General features: G+C 38.5%; 1 protein-coding gene across 1 annotated transcript in view; it reads right to left on the bottom strand.

Moving 5' to 3' along the window:
* Window positions 1-17,484, bottom strand: part of Wdr49 (WD repeat domain 49) — a 162,167-nt gene that overhangs the window by 2,535 nt on the left and 142,148 nt on the right. The window contains exons 12-13 of the mRNA XM_052180351.1: window positions 15,812-15,915; window positions 11,937-12,083 (exon numbers count right to left, since the gene is read on the bottom strand). Coding sequence (XP_052036311.1) covers window positions 11,937-12,083; window positions 15,812-15,915 — 251 coding nt within the window. The remainder of the gene's footprint in view (window positions 1-11,936; window positions 12,084-15,811; window positions 15,916-17,484) is intronic.

Genomic DNA, 17,484 nt, shown 5'->3' with positions numbered 1-17,484 from the left:
GACAGACAGACAGACAGACAGAGACAGACAGACAGAGAGAGACAGAGACAGACAGACAGACAGAGAGAGACAGACAGACAGAGACAGAGGCAGACACAGACATAAATATAGACATGGACACACACACATGCATGTACACATATGCATACCTACACAGAGCCTACATCATCATATACTCCCTCCACAAATATTAAAAAGCAAAATAAAGCATGGTAAAGAGTATTTAAAAAACACAAAACAAAATAACAAAACAAGTAAACGATGAAAAAACAGAAGACTCCTTACTAGTAGTACAAACATGCCTATAAAATTAAATCTCTTTCCTTTTCCATCTTTTAAGTGGGATAGCAAGAAGAAAAATTAAGGAAAATTTTTCTGGCATGAAAAGGCCATTTTCATAGAAACACAGAGGGAAGGTACAATCTGTAGTCTACAAAATATAAAGAAAACAACCAAATAGCTGAGAGCTGAGACCGCAAAAGTTACATGAGAAGAAAATGTCACAATGTGGAGTCTAAGAAGGCAGCAGCAGCAGCAGAAAAAAAAGTCATTCATCAGGAAAGGGAGAGAAACTTTGTTCATGATCAAATGGAAGCAGGACTGCAATAGAAGAAAATTGTTGTAAGAAAACATGCAATTTACAGAAACTGCTTCAGATTCTAAAAGAATGTTTAGTTTTGCTCTAGTTAAATTCTGTTATTTATGTGCATACATATTTTGACAAAACTGGGGCTTCCAGTTAGTTCCTAGGAATTTATTTTCAGTCTCAAGTAATAGTTCCTACTTTCTCTAGATAAATTAAGCAAATTTAACTTAATAATTGGAAGACATAAAAGCAGTACTGAAGTTTTTCTTCTTTTTAAATTGGACATTTTATTTATTTACATTTCAAATGTTATCCCCTTTCCTGGTTTTCCCTCGGAAACCCCTCCCCCTGCTTGTATGAGGGTGCTTCCACACGCGTCCACCCACCCACCCACTCCTGTCTCCTCACCCTGGCATTCCCCTACAGTGGGGCATCTAAGAGAAGGAAAATCCCCCTTTGCCCAGTGTCCATCTTCCCCTAAAGACTGAGCTCTGTGTATTTTGTAGCTGCCTTGAGCACTCCACAATGCCTTAAAACACATCCTACTCAATATAGGACCATGAGGGCTCTAGTTCCCCAATTCAGTTCAAACTAGTTTATTGCCACGATTCTATTCTTTACCACAGAATGGTGGCAAGTGATTATGAAGAGACAGGTGAATTTGTCATGCTTCCTGTTGTTGCTTATAGCTGATTTCTGTTTAATAATCCTAGGAAAGAAAGTTTGTGTTCATCAGTTACACAGCTTATCTTATAGTAAGTTTCCTGCATAACACCCAATTGGGAACCTGAAACACTGTCTTCAAGGCTACATAGCTTAAAATCATAGAGAACAATTGTTAGCAATAGCCATTATTGCTCCATTGATCACATAGACCTTTAAAGCATCTGAAAGCTTCCCTTTATACTCTCAAACAATGCAACTCTCTACAAAGGTACCATGGTCTCACATGAAATTATCTCTGAGATACTTATCAATCTATTCTTATACTAGACTTGTCAATAACCTCCAGATACAATAACCTTTTTTCTGCCCCTGACAAACATCAAGTTTGCTTCCGCGTCAATGGCTTTATACTTCTGTGGATAGTCCTTAGGCTATTCTGTCTCAATGTCTTTGTAGATTCTATCTCTCAGAATTTGCCTGACAGGGCAGAGACTTATGCTGTTGCCTCTCTAGTCAGGCCTCTTCTGGGTGCTTCCGGTAGTGCTTTAGATTACAAAGAGTATATATATATCCTTGAACTGGATACTACATGTGTACATGAGGACATTTGAAGGTACACTGTATTGCTTTATTTTTCTATGTAGCACTTGTAACTGTACATGCTTAGATTCCCTATGATTTATTTACTTACTATGTTAGTTTTCTCATTTTTGTGGAAAAAAAAACTGAGAGAAAGCAAGAGATCATTAACTTTGGTACATTGATTCCTTTGATCCTGGGCCTGTGGGAAAGGAGCATGTGGTGGTTGGAGCATGTGGCCATAATTACCTCACAGTAGAAGAACGGAAAGGAAGGGAACAGAAACAAGAGAAAACTCTCAAAAACATTTTCCCAGTGACCAACTTCATCACTCTCCATTAAAGTTCTACCACCTCTCCCAATAGCTCTAAGAAAAACACTTCATAGTCTAGCCACAGAACTTGTTTACTGATAAATCCAATGGAGCAAAATCCTTTTCTGACCTTGTAACACCTTATCTCCTGGCATCCAGTACTGTCTTTGGTTAAAGGAAGGAGATCAAATATTTTACACACACACACACACACACACACACACACACTCATACACACACTCACACGCACACATACTCTTGTTGAGTTGCTAAAGAAGTGTTGCTAAAGAAGTACTCCTCATACTCTGACATCCTCACATTGAGGAGATTGGAGTTGGGTAATAATGATAAAAATGTAGTTGTTTATGGTATACATATGTTCATATATTCATTGTTTAACCATAATGTCCACACTGAAAAATCAAAATCTAGGTCCCACCGAGACAGTTTAGTAGGTAAAGGCACTTCCAAACAAGCATAATATCCTAAGTCTGCCAACTGGGATCTGACTGATCAAAGGAAAGAACTAACTACAAGTTCTCTTCTAACCTTTACATGCATCATGGTATGCACATGCTCTCTGTCTCTCAACTCTGTCTCTGTCTCTACTCTATCACACACACACACACACACACACACAAGGAGAGAGAGGGGGGAAGGAAGGAGGGAAGAAAGGGAGGGAGGGAGGGAGAGACAGAGAAGTGGGGAGAAAAACAAGCAAAGTTGCAAGAAAAGCTAAAAAATGGGGGGGGGGGGTGTTTATGGGCTGGAGAGATGCTTTAGTACTTATGAGCTCTTGCTGTTTTTCCCTAGGACCTGAATTCAGTTCATAGTGCCCATGTTGTACAAGTCTACAGTTGCCTGCAAAACCAGCTCCAAAGCATTCAGTGTTTCTGCCTTCTAAAATCACCAATGAAGAAAGTCATATCCATATATATATACGAGTAAATCTCAAACTAAAAATCTATCATTATCAGTCACCATTTACATTCATTCTTTCCTATATGGAAAAATATGGCATTATCCTACTCATAACTTCATTTCATAGCTGGTTGTCTGACAACCATTTCTATAATGATGACCACAAAGTATTTTTAAAATAATAAAAATAAAGTATGTGCTGGTTGTGAAGTACTGAATAACATCTTCACTAAAATAGCATGATGCCATGATGAGCAAATGACAGAGCTGGTTTATCTCCTGACCTCTGGCCTTGTCTTTCCCACTAATTGACAACTTCCTCAGACTGAGAACAATAGCAACATTCTCAAAGATCACCTGAAACATGGAAGATGCTTTGTAAACAGCACATAACAACAAGTTCTAGATAATCTGTGGATGTTCAGGTTTCTGAAAACTTTCTCCCTCACCAAGATTCCCAGCCACATTCTAAATCATGCACACTATTCTAACTGTGCACTTTATCTAACTACACTGTGTGTGGTGAACATGAAAATTGTTTGAGCATTTTGGTGAACTGTCATGACTCAACAAAGGGTGGAAACTGAGCCTCTGCCTCTCTAAGAGTTATGCTCTCCTGCTGATGTCCTGTGGAAAATGCCTTAACATATGTTCCAGATGAGAACTATCAAATTACCATTCAATTTCAGCTTCTATCAGGTTACAATAAGCTGCAAATATTGGAGGGTGAAGAAATTGTGACCAGGATGCATTTTATATGAGAGAAGATTGTGTTTTCAGTTAAAAAAAATCAAAACAACAGGTTGGCTGCAAAATGTGGTGCCATAGTAAAATGACAATTTTCACATGATTCCTAATAATGTTCATACAGGCCATTATCTGTTTATGTTTTCAAAATATTTTATTTCATATTTGCTTTTGTGGGCATGTATGTGTTTTTGTGTGGGTAGGTGCATGTACTCCACAATGTACAAATGAAAGTCAGAGGACAAATTATGGGAGTAAGTTGTCTGGCTCTACCATGAGGGTTCCAGGAATTAAACTTTGGTCATCAGGGTAAGCTTCAGGTGGCTTTTTCCACTGAACACTCTTGGCAGCCCCAGACAATCTTTTTCATATATTCAGATAACTTATGGACATCTGAATGTATGTGTTTGTGAGTTTAATGATGGACTTACCTTCTTAAACAAAGCTATAGAATATGGTGAAGTACTTATATATAATACTCAATTTTGCATAAAGCATATAATGCATATATATATACATATATATATATATATATTTCATCTGTACTATAAGAGCCAGAGAGAAAAATCTTGTGCTTCTGTGGAAAATTATATTTTGTCATGAAGACTCTTACAGGTCATCGGGTTCAAGCTAAGACTACTGGTCTTAGATTAATTTGTCTCTTTCTGAATTTGCAGGTGGAGTGAATTGAAAGTACAACCCAAAGACCCACTCGATAATGGTTCCTTTTCACTGGCCTATTGGACTTTTAGGGGATAAAGTCTACTAGAAGGAAGTTAGGTCACCAGTAACTTGTTTAGAAGCAGATGTTGTATCTCCTGTCCTTCATGACTTTCTTATTGTATCCAGCTAAGTAAGGTGACATCTTTTGCCACATGCTTCCAGCCTTGATATAGTCCCTAGCCGTAGGCCCAGAACACCAAAGCTACGTAGTCATGAACTGAAACCACTGAACCCATACACTAAAATATTTTCTGTCTATGTTGATTGTCATAAAATATTTATCATATCATCAGAAAGCAGACCAGAGCAGGAGGTTACTGGAGGATATATAACTTTCCTGTTAGGTAGAGATTTAAGTGACTTCCTTCCCTTCTTGGAGATAGTGGTTTTGGAAGCTGCATCTAAATTACCTTAGAGTTGATTTCCCTGTACCGATCATCATTACTAATTCTCGGTTCTTTCTTTGCTGTTAAGCTACAACCCTCCCGACTAACTTTTCCAATTACTATTTATCACCATCCCCAACACCACCCAATGACAACACTAAGAACTAAATCCCAACAGCTCAGACACTGCCAGACTCTAAGAGCTTCAGCCATCTGAAAGTACTGTCTTGTAACATGTAGTTCAGCAAGTGTTGCAGGATCTATATCAACAAGGATTCCTGAAAGATTGCTTTTGAGAGCTCTCTTCACCATGTCTAGAAGGCTTTTGGCTCCCTGTAGCTTGTTCAGTAGTAATTGATACTCATTCAGCACCAAGAAAACAGGGCCTGAAATTGACAATGCTCACTTTCACCTGAGACTGAGCGTCTGCAATGCAGAAAAGGTTAAGAAACCCCATCAGTCTTTTGTGCTCCAGAACCAATTAATCACTAAAGAGCCCAACTGTTCTCACATTACTCACACTCTAATCTCTCTGCCCTTCTTCATTGCTTTCAAAGACTCACAAATGACTTCTTCATTTATGCGAAAGCACAAGCCTCCTTCTTATACTCTGACTTTGCCCTCCGTCCTGAGAATTCTCTCTGTAACAATAGCCAAAATAAAATCATCTCCATAATTATTGTAAATTGTCTGGACAGACTGCAACAAGAATAACAAAATCCACTTTGCTTGAGCTGTCCCTAATACAGCACATTCTCCACACTTCAAGTTTTACAGGTTCGTGGAATCAGTGTGAATAGTTCTGGGAGTTTACTGGGAAGCCTGACCCTGTGCTAGCTTTAACCACTATGAATAAGGCATATAAAAGGAGTGCTGCAAGCTGTTTGAGAATACACTGGGAACAACTTGTAAGTGAAAGAGAGGAAGCACAAGATGTTTCACACTGAAAAAGAAAGACAGAGAATACAAAAGGTTATTAAAAGCTCAATATCCAAGTTGGAAAAGCTACCTGGGGATTAGGAATTGTTCAAAAGTGTCCTATGTTCTGAAGTAATAATTTAGAACACTGAAGATACCTGGCAAATGCCTTTCATGGTACAATTTCCAAATAATCTTTTCTATTGTTTCCACGGTTTGTTCCCTTTATAAATGCAAATTAATTTTAAAAATTATTGCTATATACTTTACAGTGGGTAATGACTATGAGCCTAAAACCCCCTTCTTATTATCTTCATAGTTCCATCCCTAAAGACCCACTTGGCTGTAATATCTATATATTTCATTTAAAGTTAGATGAAAAACAAAGCTGAACTTTAAATTAATTCTAAAATATGTGTCTTGGCTGTGTTGCTCCTCAGTCGCCATGATTTCTTTTTCCTTCCTATAAATGGCATATGCGTATTTCTGGTAAAGCAATAAATAACATATGCAATGAGAAGTGTGAGGAAGCAAGCACTTATCTTGTGTGACTGAAGGTCCAGCCCAACAGAAGGAATCTGTGCCTGACACTCATCAGATGGCCCAGAACCTGAGACTAGATCAGCCATTGACCAAGGACAAACAGAATGCTGTGTTGTGCTAAAGAAACATAGCCATAAAATGACTCCTAACAATATTCTGCTATACTCGTAGATCAGTGACTTCCTTGGCCATCATCAGAGAAACATCTTCCTGTGTCAGATCATGGTCCAAGAATGGAGTCATGTGAGGAAAAATTTGAGAGTTTATGAGAAAACTCCACGAAAACAAAGCAAAGGGTCTTGTAACTTCAGTTTCTTCAAAAACACAGAATTGTTCTTGTAATGTGTTTTTATGCTCCTCCCAACTATAGTATATATGAGCGAGTTTAATTCAGATTATTCATTACAACTGGTTATTTGTTTATATGCATCTGGAAATACATGCTTTTGCCTCTCTACTACCCTTCAAAAAGACCTGCCTTTTCTCTGTCTCAAGGATGCCTCCTTTTCTATTGTAATAATAATAATCTTGCCATTACTTAGATGGGCTCCGAAACTCACCACAGTCACATTTCTACCCAACTCACAGGGAACATATACCCCAGAGGTTCCTCGGAAGTCCATATTTATTTGGTCAGGCTCTAGCCCCAGCCATACTCTCTTTGCCTCTTCCAAAAGCCAAGCCTATACAGTAAGTAGATGATCCTTTGTAACCCCTGAAAATTAGCAAGGCAGATGCCTCTGACTTACTAAATATTCTGTCCAGCTAGGGATATTGGATCTCACCCTCTAAGGTCCAGTTGTCCACCCCTCGAATTACTTTATGGGATTAGCAATCACTCCAACACACAAGACAATTATCCTAGATTAAAAAAAAAAATCACTAACAGTCCCTACTACCAAGGAACAAATTCTATCCCAGGGATAGCTAGCTTCCTACATTCCTTATTCCTTCTTTATCTCTTCTTGACTGCTCCCTATATAAGGTAGCTCTTGGCACATCACAAGAAGCCCTTGTTGCACCATTACCTAGCCAGTTTGTAAATTTCAATAGCCCACTGCCCATCCAGGCTCCAGCCATACATCTTCTAAACTTAACTCATCCTTTTTCTCTATGTTACTAAAAAGAAGGGATATGCTCTTGGGGTCCTGGGTCACGAACTGGGACCTTCCTTTGTGCCCATCACAAACTTATTGAAAATTAAACCATATTATTCAAGGATGGGCACCTTGTTTGTGCTCTCTGGCTACAGCTGAACTTCTTATATAAGAATCAAAGAAGTTAACCTTAGGGTCACCGGTCACTGTCTCTTCCTTTTACCACTTATACCGTCTAACACACCAGGCTCTCCAAACACCACCCTCTTCCAGAGATCTCTCTTCACATAGCATTAGTAGAAGATGTTACACTTGCCTTTCAGCCATTCTTATGTCTCGATATTCAAACTGACTCAAGTAACCGAATTGCCTCTCTTAAAGTATACATGCAGATCATTTGTTTCTGCCACCTATTATATTCAGTTCCAAATTCTAGAGTCTGCCTCTCCAGCAGCTTCTTCCCTCCACCTGCTTATCCATTCATTTCTCCCCTCCTGCTTAGTAAGGAGCCTTCCTCTGGCCCAGGGAGCCTGCTATACTTTCTGTGTGCCCCACCATGTTCTTCTAGTTATTAAGATACTTGCTCCACTCCCTCTATTGGAACTCTCTGGGTTTCCTTTCCTTCCCCCTGGCCCCTACCCCAAGTTTCCTGCTGAACCCCATAATTTCCTTAAGCCTTTCTTGTCCTCTATGACCTTGTCTCTCATGTTTATCAATTCTGACCTGGAAGTCTCAGAGTTTCTCTGTGCCCTTCTGTAGCTTTCAGTTCCTATTTAGAGCTTATAGAAATTCCCTCCAGTATAGTTCATTTTACAATCCATCCTCTCTTCCTCTACTGACTCAGAATTTTTTTAGAGCTTCATTCATCCTATTATCACAAGCAGCTTGGCCTCAGTACAGTTCAAAAGGCAAAAACTGGCATGCTTGGTTTTCAATGATGGCAATTTCTGTCACTACACAAGCGAATGATCCAAAACTCTTTTATATTCTAATTAAAGACACATGGCAGCCCAGATGGGAGGTGGGGGACATTGGTAAACTTTAATACAGCATTCATCAAAGCTGCCCAAATGGTACAATCAAAATACAGAGGGTACACATCCCACTCTCTCAACCCCTATGTATAGACATGGTAAAAAGATGAGGTCCAAAGCTCCTCAGAGGTCCTTATATCCCTCATATCATTCCTTTCAGATGATACTGATCCCACTTGCAAGCCATACTATCTCTTGGTTTGGACCTCAACCTCTGTATATCAGCTTTTGAATAATGTTGTACCTAACAACTTTGCAAAATGTTGGTTGTATGTCCCTCCTGGGTCAAATTCTCAATCCCCATTTGTGGCCTTACCCATTGTCTGACTAGAGTGTTTCCCTTCATCAGTTGCTCTAACCCGAATCAACCCTTATCCCTCCCACATGTCTCAGATGGTCTCAATCTTGGTATCACAGACTATTTTAATTCCTCAGAAACACACTTTATGAACACACTGGAGTCTGCAGACTGTAGTAACACCTCAACCCATATTCCCAAACATTCACATTGCCTTGATTCTCTGCAGCACTTACGCTTCAGTTGCCTACCACATGACTGGTGTGAGACCTCAGTCCTGATGCTCCTTTCCCCAAAACTAGCAAGAAATAGTCTCATGATAAAGTTGCTCACCTTCCAGATCCCTAAGGTTAATCAGTAGGAAGCAAAACTAGGGAAGAATGTTAGAGACATTCTGACTGACTCAAGGAACAGAAAAAGGCTTCCCTGACACAAACTCCCTACATAAACTTTGTATAATTCTATAAATTATGTAAATCCTCAAAGCAGGGAATTGCTCAGGCTCTGATCCAGGAGTTCCATCAGCCAGGCCCGACCTGAAGACTTTCCTAATAGTCATTTTCTAATGGTTGTACCTCTCATTCCCAGCCCTGAGGTAGGAGAATGGTAAGGCTTTGACCGACAAGAAAAAAATTCCTACCAGTCCCTAAACAGGAAAGCCCACCGATCCTTGAGCTTGCCAGAGAAACACACCAATCCAAGAGCAGGAAAAACAACCAGTCCTTAAGAAGCACCAATCTCAAGACTTGAAATCTCACCAGAAGTGAAAAGCTCCACCCTGAAAAGCTTATCCCTAAGAAATATTATCTAAGCCCTGAGTACTGCTCATTTGACTGACATCTTCTGACCTGAGCAGAGGAAGCTACCCTCTTGGGTTTTCCCCTCCGAATAAATCTCTTCTGTGAAATTTGTTTTGGGGGTGTGATTTTTGTGGTGTCCCCTGGCTCCTGACTGCCAGGATACCTTTCCCTTTAGAAATGCAACATTTATGGCCTGACACTCTTGAGATATTTCTATGTCTCCAACATCTACCACTGATACAAACATATTCAATCTCTACATTAGGAAATATTACGTACATAAAAAGAAGTCACTCAGCATTTAGAATGGGCTAGATACATATAAGAAGAAAGAAAAATTGAACAAAACTATATATGCTTTAAATTTTCAGAGATTTATGGAAAAATATAAATTACTGGTCTTTATAAATTTCTTAGTATTGCATATATTTTCAGTATTTCCATGCAGATATCAAACCACCCACATGCCCACTCAAAATACAGATTCCCTGACCATAAGGAGAAACCAAGTATATCTTGCTGATACTGTAGACAGAAGCAGCCCTCCACATACAGGGACTCTTGAGGCTGAATATAGGTTTGTGTTTCTTGCTACCTCTCTCTCCTACTACTTGTCCTGTGCATTTTATGTAACCTATGTCATGTTTTTCTTGCCTGAATTCTGTCTTCTTGTTCCACTTGATGTTCTCATATGCTCATCCCAGTGCTTTGTCCTTATTCTATTTTTTTTACTAGATACCCCCAGATTCTCTGGGTCTGTGGCTCAAGCAAGAAGATGAATTATTCTCTATATTTGCTTTTAATGTGTGTATAGTGAGCCTATATGTGCATGTGTGTAGGTACATGTGTGTTGGTGTATGTGCATGTGTGTGCATGTCCATATGTGACCGAAAGGTACTATCAGGTGTTTTCCCTGGTCATGCCCCACTTTATTTGTTGAGTCAAGGTTGATGAACTCACAGTTCACCATACAGGCAATTCCAGCTAGCCAGCTTATCCTGGGGATTCTCTCTTGCTGACACTCCTAATTCTTGGGTTCTAGGATTATACACTGAAACCATGCATTCACTCATCCACTCATATGGTTCCTGGAGATCCAAAATCTAGTTAATAGCAAATATTTTATCCTGGGACTCATCTTCCCAGCACACATATCTATTGTTAAAGTTAAATCATCCTTATGAAAAACAACAGGATGACAGATTTGAGGACCATTCCACACATATAAATAAATACTTCTACAAGAAATGAGGAGAAAAAAAACTAAAAAAAAAAAAAAAAGCAAATTACAAATTTAGAAAAGAAGAAGTTTAAGAATGATCTGGCAAAGTGGTAGGAGGAGACTGGAAATGACAGTTGTTCTAGATAAAAACTGAAATTTGACATAATATAATATATGACTGGTTGGTTCTCTTTTTCCACAGAGGACTGGGAAGCAAGAAGGAGCTTAAATGCCACCTGGTGTGACTCTAAGAAAACAACTCCCTCCTTCAAAGATTTTGTTCAAGAATGATATTGAACCCTCTGTCAGACACTGGAAAAGTTTAGACACTGTGAGTCTCAGAAGACTGCTGTGGAGCTCTGTCTGCTTTCAGTATTCCAGGTTGAAAACACTGCATTTCCATCAATTATTTTAAATGAGATTTTGTACAGTGCCCATATGCTGTCTCGGTGCCTCTCCCACTTTCAGGTTATGTTGCCAGAATTCCCACAAGGCTTCCTTTGTAGGAAAGATATTTGCACAGATCTTTCTTGTCAAATGCCCTCAAACTGCAAAATCTAGAATAATCTGAAAAATAGAGCATGCCTGTGCACATGTTTCTTTCGAAATCCTCAGAGATCATTCACTTGCATTTTTCAAGTTAAGCTTCCTTGTCCTCTCTTATTAGCCCTGTGCTGCAGCTGGAGCCTCGGAGACAATGAACTTTAAGTAGCCACTATTTATAGAGCCATGGGAAGAACAGAGCCAGATTGCTAGAGACTCTCCTCTAAATCTTTAGAATCTCATGATGTTTCCGTCTCTGGTATCCGTTTTGGAAATGAAGGTTATTTAGAGAGGAGAGGTATTTATCCATGGCAGATCCATGGTATCCACGGCAGTCTGCCTTCAGAACAGTGACACAATAAAAATATGCATTTCACATGCTGCAGCTCCTTAGCTCCTCTTTCTGAGAGCACAAAGCTGGGAATCTTGACACAGCATTCTTTTTCTTGGCAACCTCCAAGGCAAACCTGCTATTTTCCTGCTAGTCTCCTTTTACTTCCTTTTCCCTTAATTGAATGTATAAAGAAAGGAAGGTGATTGTAGGCTGGCTGGGGACTTACTTTCAGAGAGCAAAGGAAGCTCTGGAATTGGAGATTCATCCTCTTCTGGTTCTTCCTGAAAGTATTTGTCAGGGTCTAGAAGAAATGCAGGCTTATTCACTTCAGGCAGCTCTTTCAGGGATCTAAGGCTTAAGCACCCAAAGGTGCCTTCAAACAGCAAATTTAAGGGAAGAAAGAGAGAAAAAGGACAATGTCATTAATTCTTTGAAATGAGCTAATGCATTCCCAAATTCACTTTTAAAATTTTTTTATTCGATATATTTTTTATTTACATTTCAAATGATTTCCCCTTTTCTAGACCCCCACTCCCCAAAAGTCCCACAAGCCCCCTTCTCTCCCCCTGTTATCCCACCCACACCTTCCCACTTCCCTGTTCTGGTTTTGCCGAATACTGCTTCACTGAGTCTTTCCAGAACCAGGGGCCACTCCTCCTTTCTTCTTGTACCTCATTTGATGTGTGGATTATGTTTTGGGTATTACAGTTTTCTAGGTTAATATCCACTTATTAGTGAGTGCATACCATGATTCACCTTTTGAGTCAGGGTTACCTCACTTAGTATGATGTTCTCTAGCTCCATCCATTTGCCTAAGAATTTCATGAATTCATTGTTTCTAATGGCTGAATAGTACTCCATTGTGTAGATATACCACATTTTTTGCATCCACTCTTCTCACCAGTCAGAATGGCTAAGATTAAAAATTCAGGAGACAGCAGGTGTTGGAGAGGGTGTGGAGAAAGAGGAATACTCCTCCACTGCTGGTGGGGTTGCAAATTGGTACCACTCTGGAAATCAGTCTGGCGGTTCCTCCGAAAACTGGGCACCTCACTTCCAGAAGATCCTGCTATACCACTCCTGGGCATATACCCAGAGGATTCCCCACCATGTAATAAGGATACATGCTCTACTATGTTCATAGCAGCCCTATTTATAATTGCCAGATGCTGGAAAGAACCCAGGTATCCCTCACTTTTAAAATTTAACTTTCCTATTATCCAGCTGGTCAGACGCAGTGAACACTACATCCCCTAGTGCTCCTCAAAATAAACCCACGGGGTCTTTTCCGGTCAAAGGAACAAAGAGGAACTCGTGGTTTCCTTTTTATTTGTTTTGCATTTTGTGTGTGTTCTACAATATTCCCTTGCAACTCAGTATTCTATAGTTTTGGAAAGGCTTCAATCTCTCTTTTATCTCCAAGAAAATTATGTTCTTTGTGAAATGGAATATATTTTTCAGTGTTTCTTGAACAAAAAAAAAATACCTAAAATTTTGAATTGACAGGTACTTTTTCATCCCACTGTAATAAAAGCCAAACAGTGTTTTATTTATTCTGTCTGTGAAAAGTATAGAATCTATGAAAGCCACATGTTAAAAGTAAAGTTTTGAACAAACTGAAAGAAGTTACTGCCTTATGTGACAAGTGAGTAATGAAAAAGGCATTAATAAATGCTAATTCAAGATACAGTTTTATATCTGTGGCTGTTAGTCCTGTGGAAGTCAGGATGTACTTGGTCTCCAACATAAGTCTGGCTCTTCTATTTTATCACCCATTAGAATTATCACTCAGAGAGCATGTTAAACCGTGGGTTACCATGTACCACACCTGGCTTCTGATTTTTATTTTCAGTCTGGAAGAAAAAGAGGATGATAGTACTAAAATTTACGTTTTTAATGTTTTTCATTAAACTGATAGTGACTAGTGGTCACTCTGAGAGTCAGGGTGTTAAGCCAAGCAATGGTGACAATTGGTATGGGTTCATTACAGTTTTAACACCTCATGTTCCTCATCAATAATTTACCAGAGTTTAAACAATTGGTGAATTCTATACTATTTAACAACTACAAGTATGCTTAACTTATGAAGCCCTGTTCTGAGTTAAAAACAACTGGTACTGGTTAAAGTATTGTATATATAATATGTCGTAGACCCCAGGACAAAAAAAAATGTATGGAATGGACATTGACAACAACTTATCATGTACATTTTGAGAGTAGCTTCATCAAAAATCCTACAGTCACTATATCTGTCTCATGAAAATTCAGCTATCAAATATGAGTTTAGGAAAAATTTCTAGTAAGCAGTTTCATTCAATTTTATAGCTTCAGGGATAATCTTCCTTTGTACTTCTAAGAAATAGACTAATTTAATGCAGCAATGATTCCATGTTTGAATTATCAACTTAATCATGATCATCATGATCCACATACATTATCATCATTCTGAAAGAGGACCTATGTGGTGGTGTGAACATGCTTAGTCCATGGGAAGCAGCACTGTTAGGAAGTGTGACCTTATAGGAGGAGGTGTAGCCATATTAGAGGAAGTGAGTGACTGTGGAGGTGGGACTTTGAAGTCATACACACACACACACACACACACACACACACACACACACACACTAAAGTCTGACCAGTATGATCCAGATCCTCCTCCTAGTTTCCTACAGATAATAGTCTTCTCCTGACTGCCTCCTTCTCTTGACTCCTCTAGCACCAAGTCTCCCTGCAAGAGGCCATGTTTCTCAGCATGATGACAATGGACTAAACCTCTAAAACTGTAAGCCAGTCCCAGTTAAATGTGTTCCTTTATAAGAGTTGCCTTGGTCTTGGTGTCGCTTTTCAGCAATAAAACCCTAACTAAGACAATCTTTTTATATTACCAAAAACAGTCTCAAATTTCTGTGATCAAACGACCTATTTTTCACTTCCTAAATGCTAGGACTACAGATACACACAATTATTACAGGTTTTCAGTTTTATTTTTCTGGTTATTCAAGAACTGAATGAAAATGATACCTTTTCTCATGTGGATTTGAGATTACTGGAAGAAAAATAATTTTATACTCATTTACTTTTTATCCTTTTTGTCTTTGAGTAAAATTAAAAAACTTAGCTAATATATAAAATTATATTATATATAATAATAATTTGGTGTCATGATGTTTTCATATATACATTCATTATATAATGTCCAAATTAATTCAGATGTATTTCCCCAAATACTTATTTTATGATGGAAATATCCCATAGTTATCCTACTCTACAATTCTCCATGGGAACTTTTTGCTTTTATCTAGCTATACTGTCACTGTTGGTCAAGATTTCCCCATTCCTCCTCCTTATCCTACTCCTCCTCTTATATTTCCTCTTTTTTCTATTCTCAACTTTCATAGGATCAACATTTTTAGACCCTTATCTAACTGGACCGGTAGGTAATTCTCACTGTCACTGGATTTACAATGACCTAGTGAACACACCTCTGGAAATGTTAGTAAGAGTGTTTCCAGGGAGGTTTGAATGATGAGGGAAGACCCACTCTGAACATAGCTGGCAGCCCTCCGTAGGCTGTGACTCTAGACTGAGTGAAAGAGTAAAAGGAGAAATCCTACTTAGTAACAGCATTCATTTTGCCCTCTCTGCTTCCTTTCCTATGAACACAATGAGCCACCATATAATTCAGGTGATACAGCTTGCAGGTACTAGGTGCTTTACCCATTGAGTTATCTCACATTTGCCCCTTATTAGTTTTTTGTTTGTTTGCTTGTTTTGTTTTGGTTTGTTTGTTTCTTTTTGAAGTTAGTACAAAGTATTTCAATTCTGTTACTACCCTTATTTTGGAACTATAGGAAGTACCTTATACAGGTTTTCTGGTTTAAATGGCTTAGACCTTATAGATAAGTTTTATACGCCATAAACCTAGCATGATATTTAATAAGCCCAAATCTTACCCTCCGCTTTCATCAAATGAAGATAATAGAATCATACATTGTATTTACTATGAAAAGTGAATATTCTTGCCAGATAACATAACTCTTTGTCCTATTCACATTATTTTATAAAATGGTGTTCTATAGTGTGTTGATAGCAATTACTCACTGGTTGATTTTTGTATAATTCCACTATAGCAAGTTTTATGTGTTTTTTTCTTAAAGATGTTTCTCCTCTTATATTTCAGACTGAAATTCATTTCTTCTGATGATCTGGTATGGGAAGAAAATATTACATGATAAAATGTAACAATAACTATAATAATAGAAAGATACTTTCTGATATGATAATAAATATCTTACTTTTACATAAGTAAGATGTTTATTTCTGTGTTTGCAAGCCATGACAATAATACTAGTTTAAACTATTGAAGCCATGTATTTGAATAAAATGTCAGCTACCCAAGTGGTAGGATAGCAGAGAGACTACAAAGGTGTAGTCAAGAAAATACTGACAAGTTAAAGTCAAGGGATAATAATACAAAAGAAAATTTCACAGAAACAAATTCACAATCCCCTTGACTTGTACTTAGGTGGATGACTCACAGAAAGTGAGCACTGGCATCTGTCAGCATCTCTTAAAGCATGACTCTTTTCTTACAGGACCCAAAAGCCAAAAATAATGAGTAATCCTAAGCTTCTGTGTGGATCTATAAGAAAACTTGAGAAGAACTGGAATGCACACAAAATCTCCTATCACTGAAACATGGGGAGCTAATGTAAGGTAATGTAATGTATGTGAACAAGGTACCTAATCTTGGTTGTCCACTTGACTGCATTTGTAATCTACTAAAATCGAAGCAGCTGGCACATCTATGAAAGATGTTATTCCTTGGATCATTTGGTGTGGGGAAATCTACCCCAAATCTGGACCTTACTTTCTGATAATAGCCTACATAAAAATGACATGGAAGAAGGAAACTCATGCATTTTGCCCAACTGCTCCCACTTTCAAAGGCAAATCTGACTATTCTGTTCATGAAACATTTCTTTTCTGGTGTTTCTAAGTCTTGACTGAAGACCAGAAGCTCTCTAGGAAATCTATAGGACTCCATCATCAGACTGGAACTGCTAAGACATCCATTCTCATGATCTTTACTGGATTCTTGGCCATGCTGCAGGAAGACAGCCATTGTTGGACTAATCAGACGATAGTTTATAAGTACTCTAATAAATTACACACACACACACACACACCAGTTCTGTTCCTTTTAGAAAAAAACTATGAATAGTACATGAAAGGAAACGTATTATACCTCTGTAGAACCTTCCAGAGAAAAGAAAATTATCTCAGATACTTAAGATTCACTATCATAGATGTCTAGCTTAACAGACAAAACTTCTGTTTACAAAAGTCACTAGGGATGTATAAGGAGCACTAGACCTGAAAATACCCATCTTGCTCAAGTCATGTGTAACGTTGAGAACTTTCTGTCTTCCCACTTTCCTGAATCCCTTTCCCGTATTGCCTGCACTTTCATGATCACCACTCTCCAATTTGCTAATACTTATTCCCAATCTGTTGCATATTTTGTAACATTAGAATTATTAGGTAATTATTAAACCCCCAGTGTCAGTTTTCTTTCTATACAATGATGCTCTGTGACGTTTTTTGTTTGGGGAAACTATTTTAGTGTGTGTCTATTCATTCATGTAAATGGCTGTCGGATCTCTTAGAGCTGTAGATAGAGGTGGATGTTATCTCTGGATGTAGTGGTGGCAAACAAACTCCAGTCTTCTACAACACTTGGAAAGGCCTTTACCATTAAGCTATCCCTCCCA

The sequence above is a fragment of the Apodemus sylvaticus genome, chromosome 4, assembly GCF_947179515.1.
Source record: "Apodemus sylvaticus chromosome 4, mApoSyl1.1, whole genome shotgun sequence".
NCBI lineage: Eukaryota > Metazoa > Chordata > Mammalia > Rodentia > Muridae > Apodemus > Apodemus sylvaticus.
Note: the sequence above shows the minus strand (reverse complement) of the source record. Positions and strands in the feature narration are given on the sequence as shown.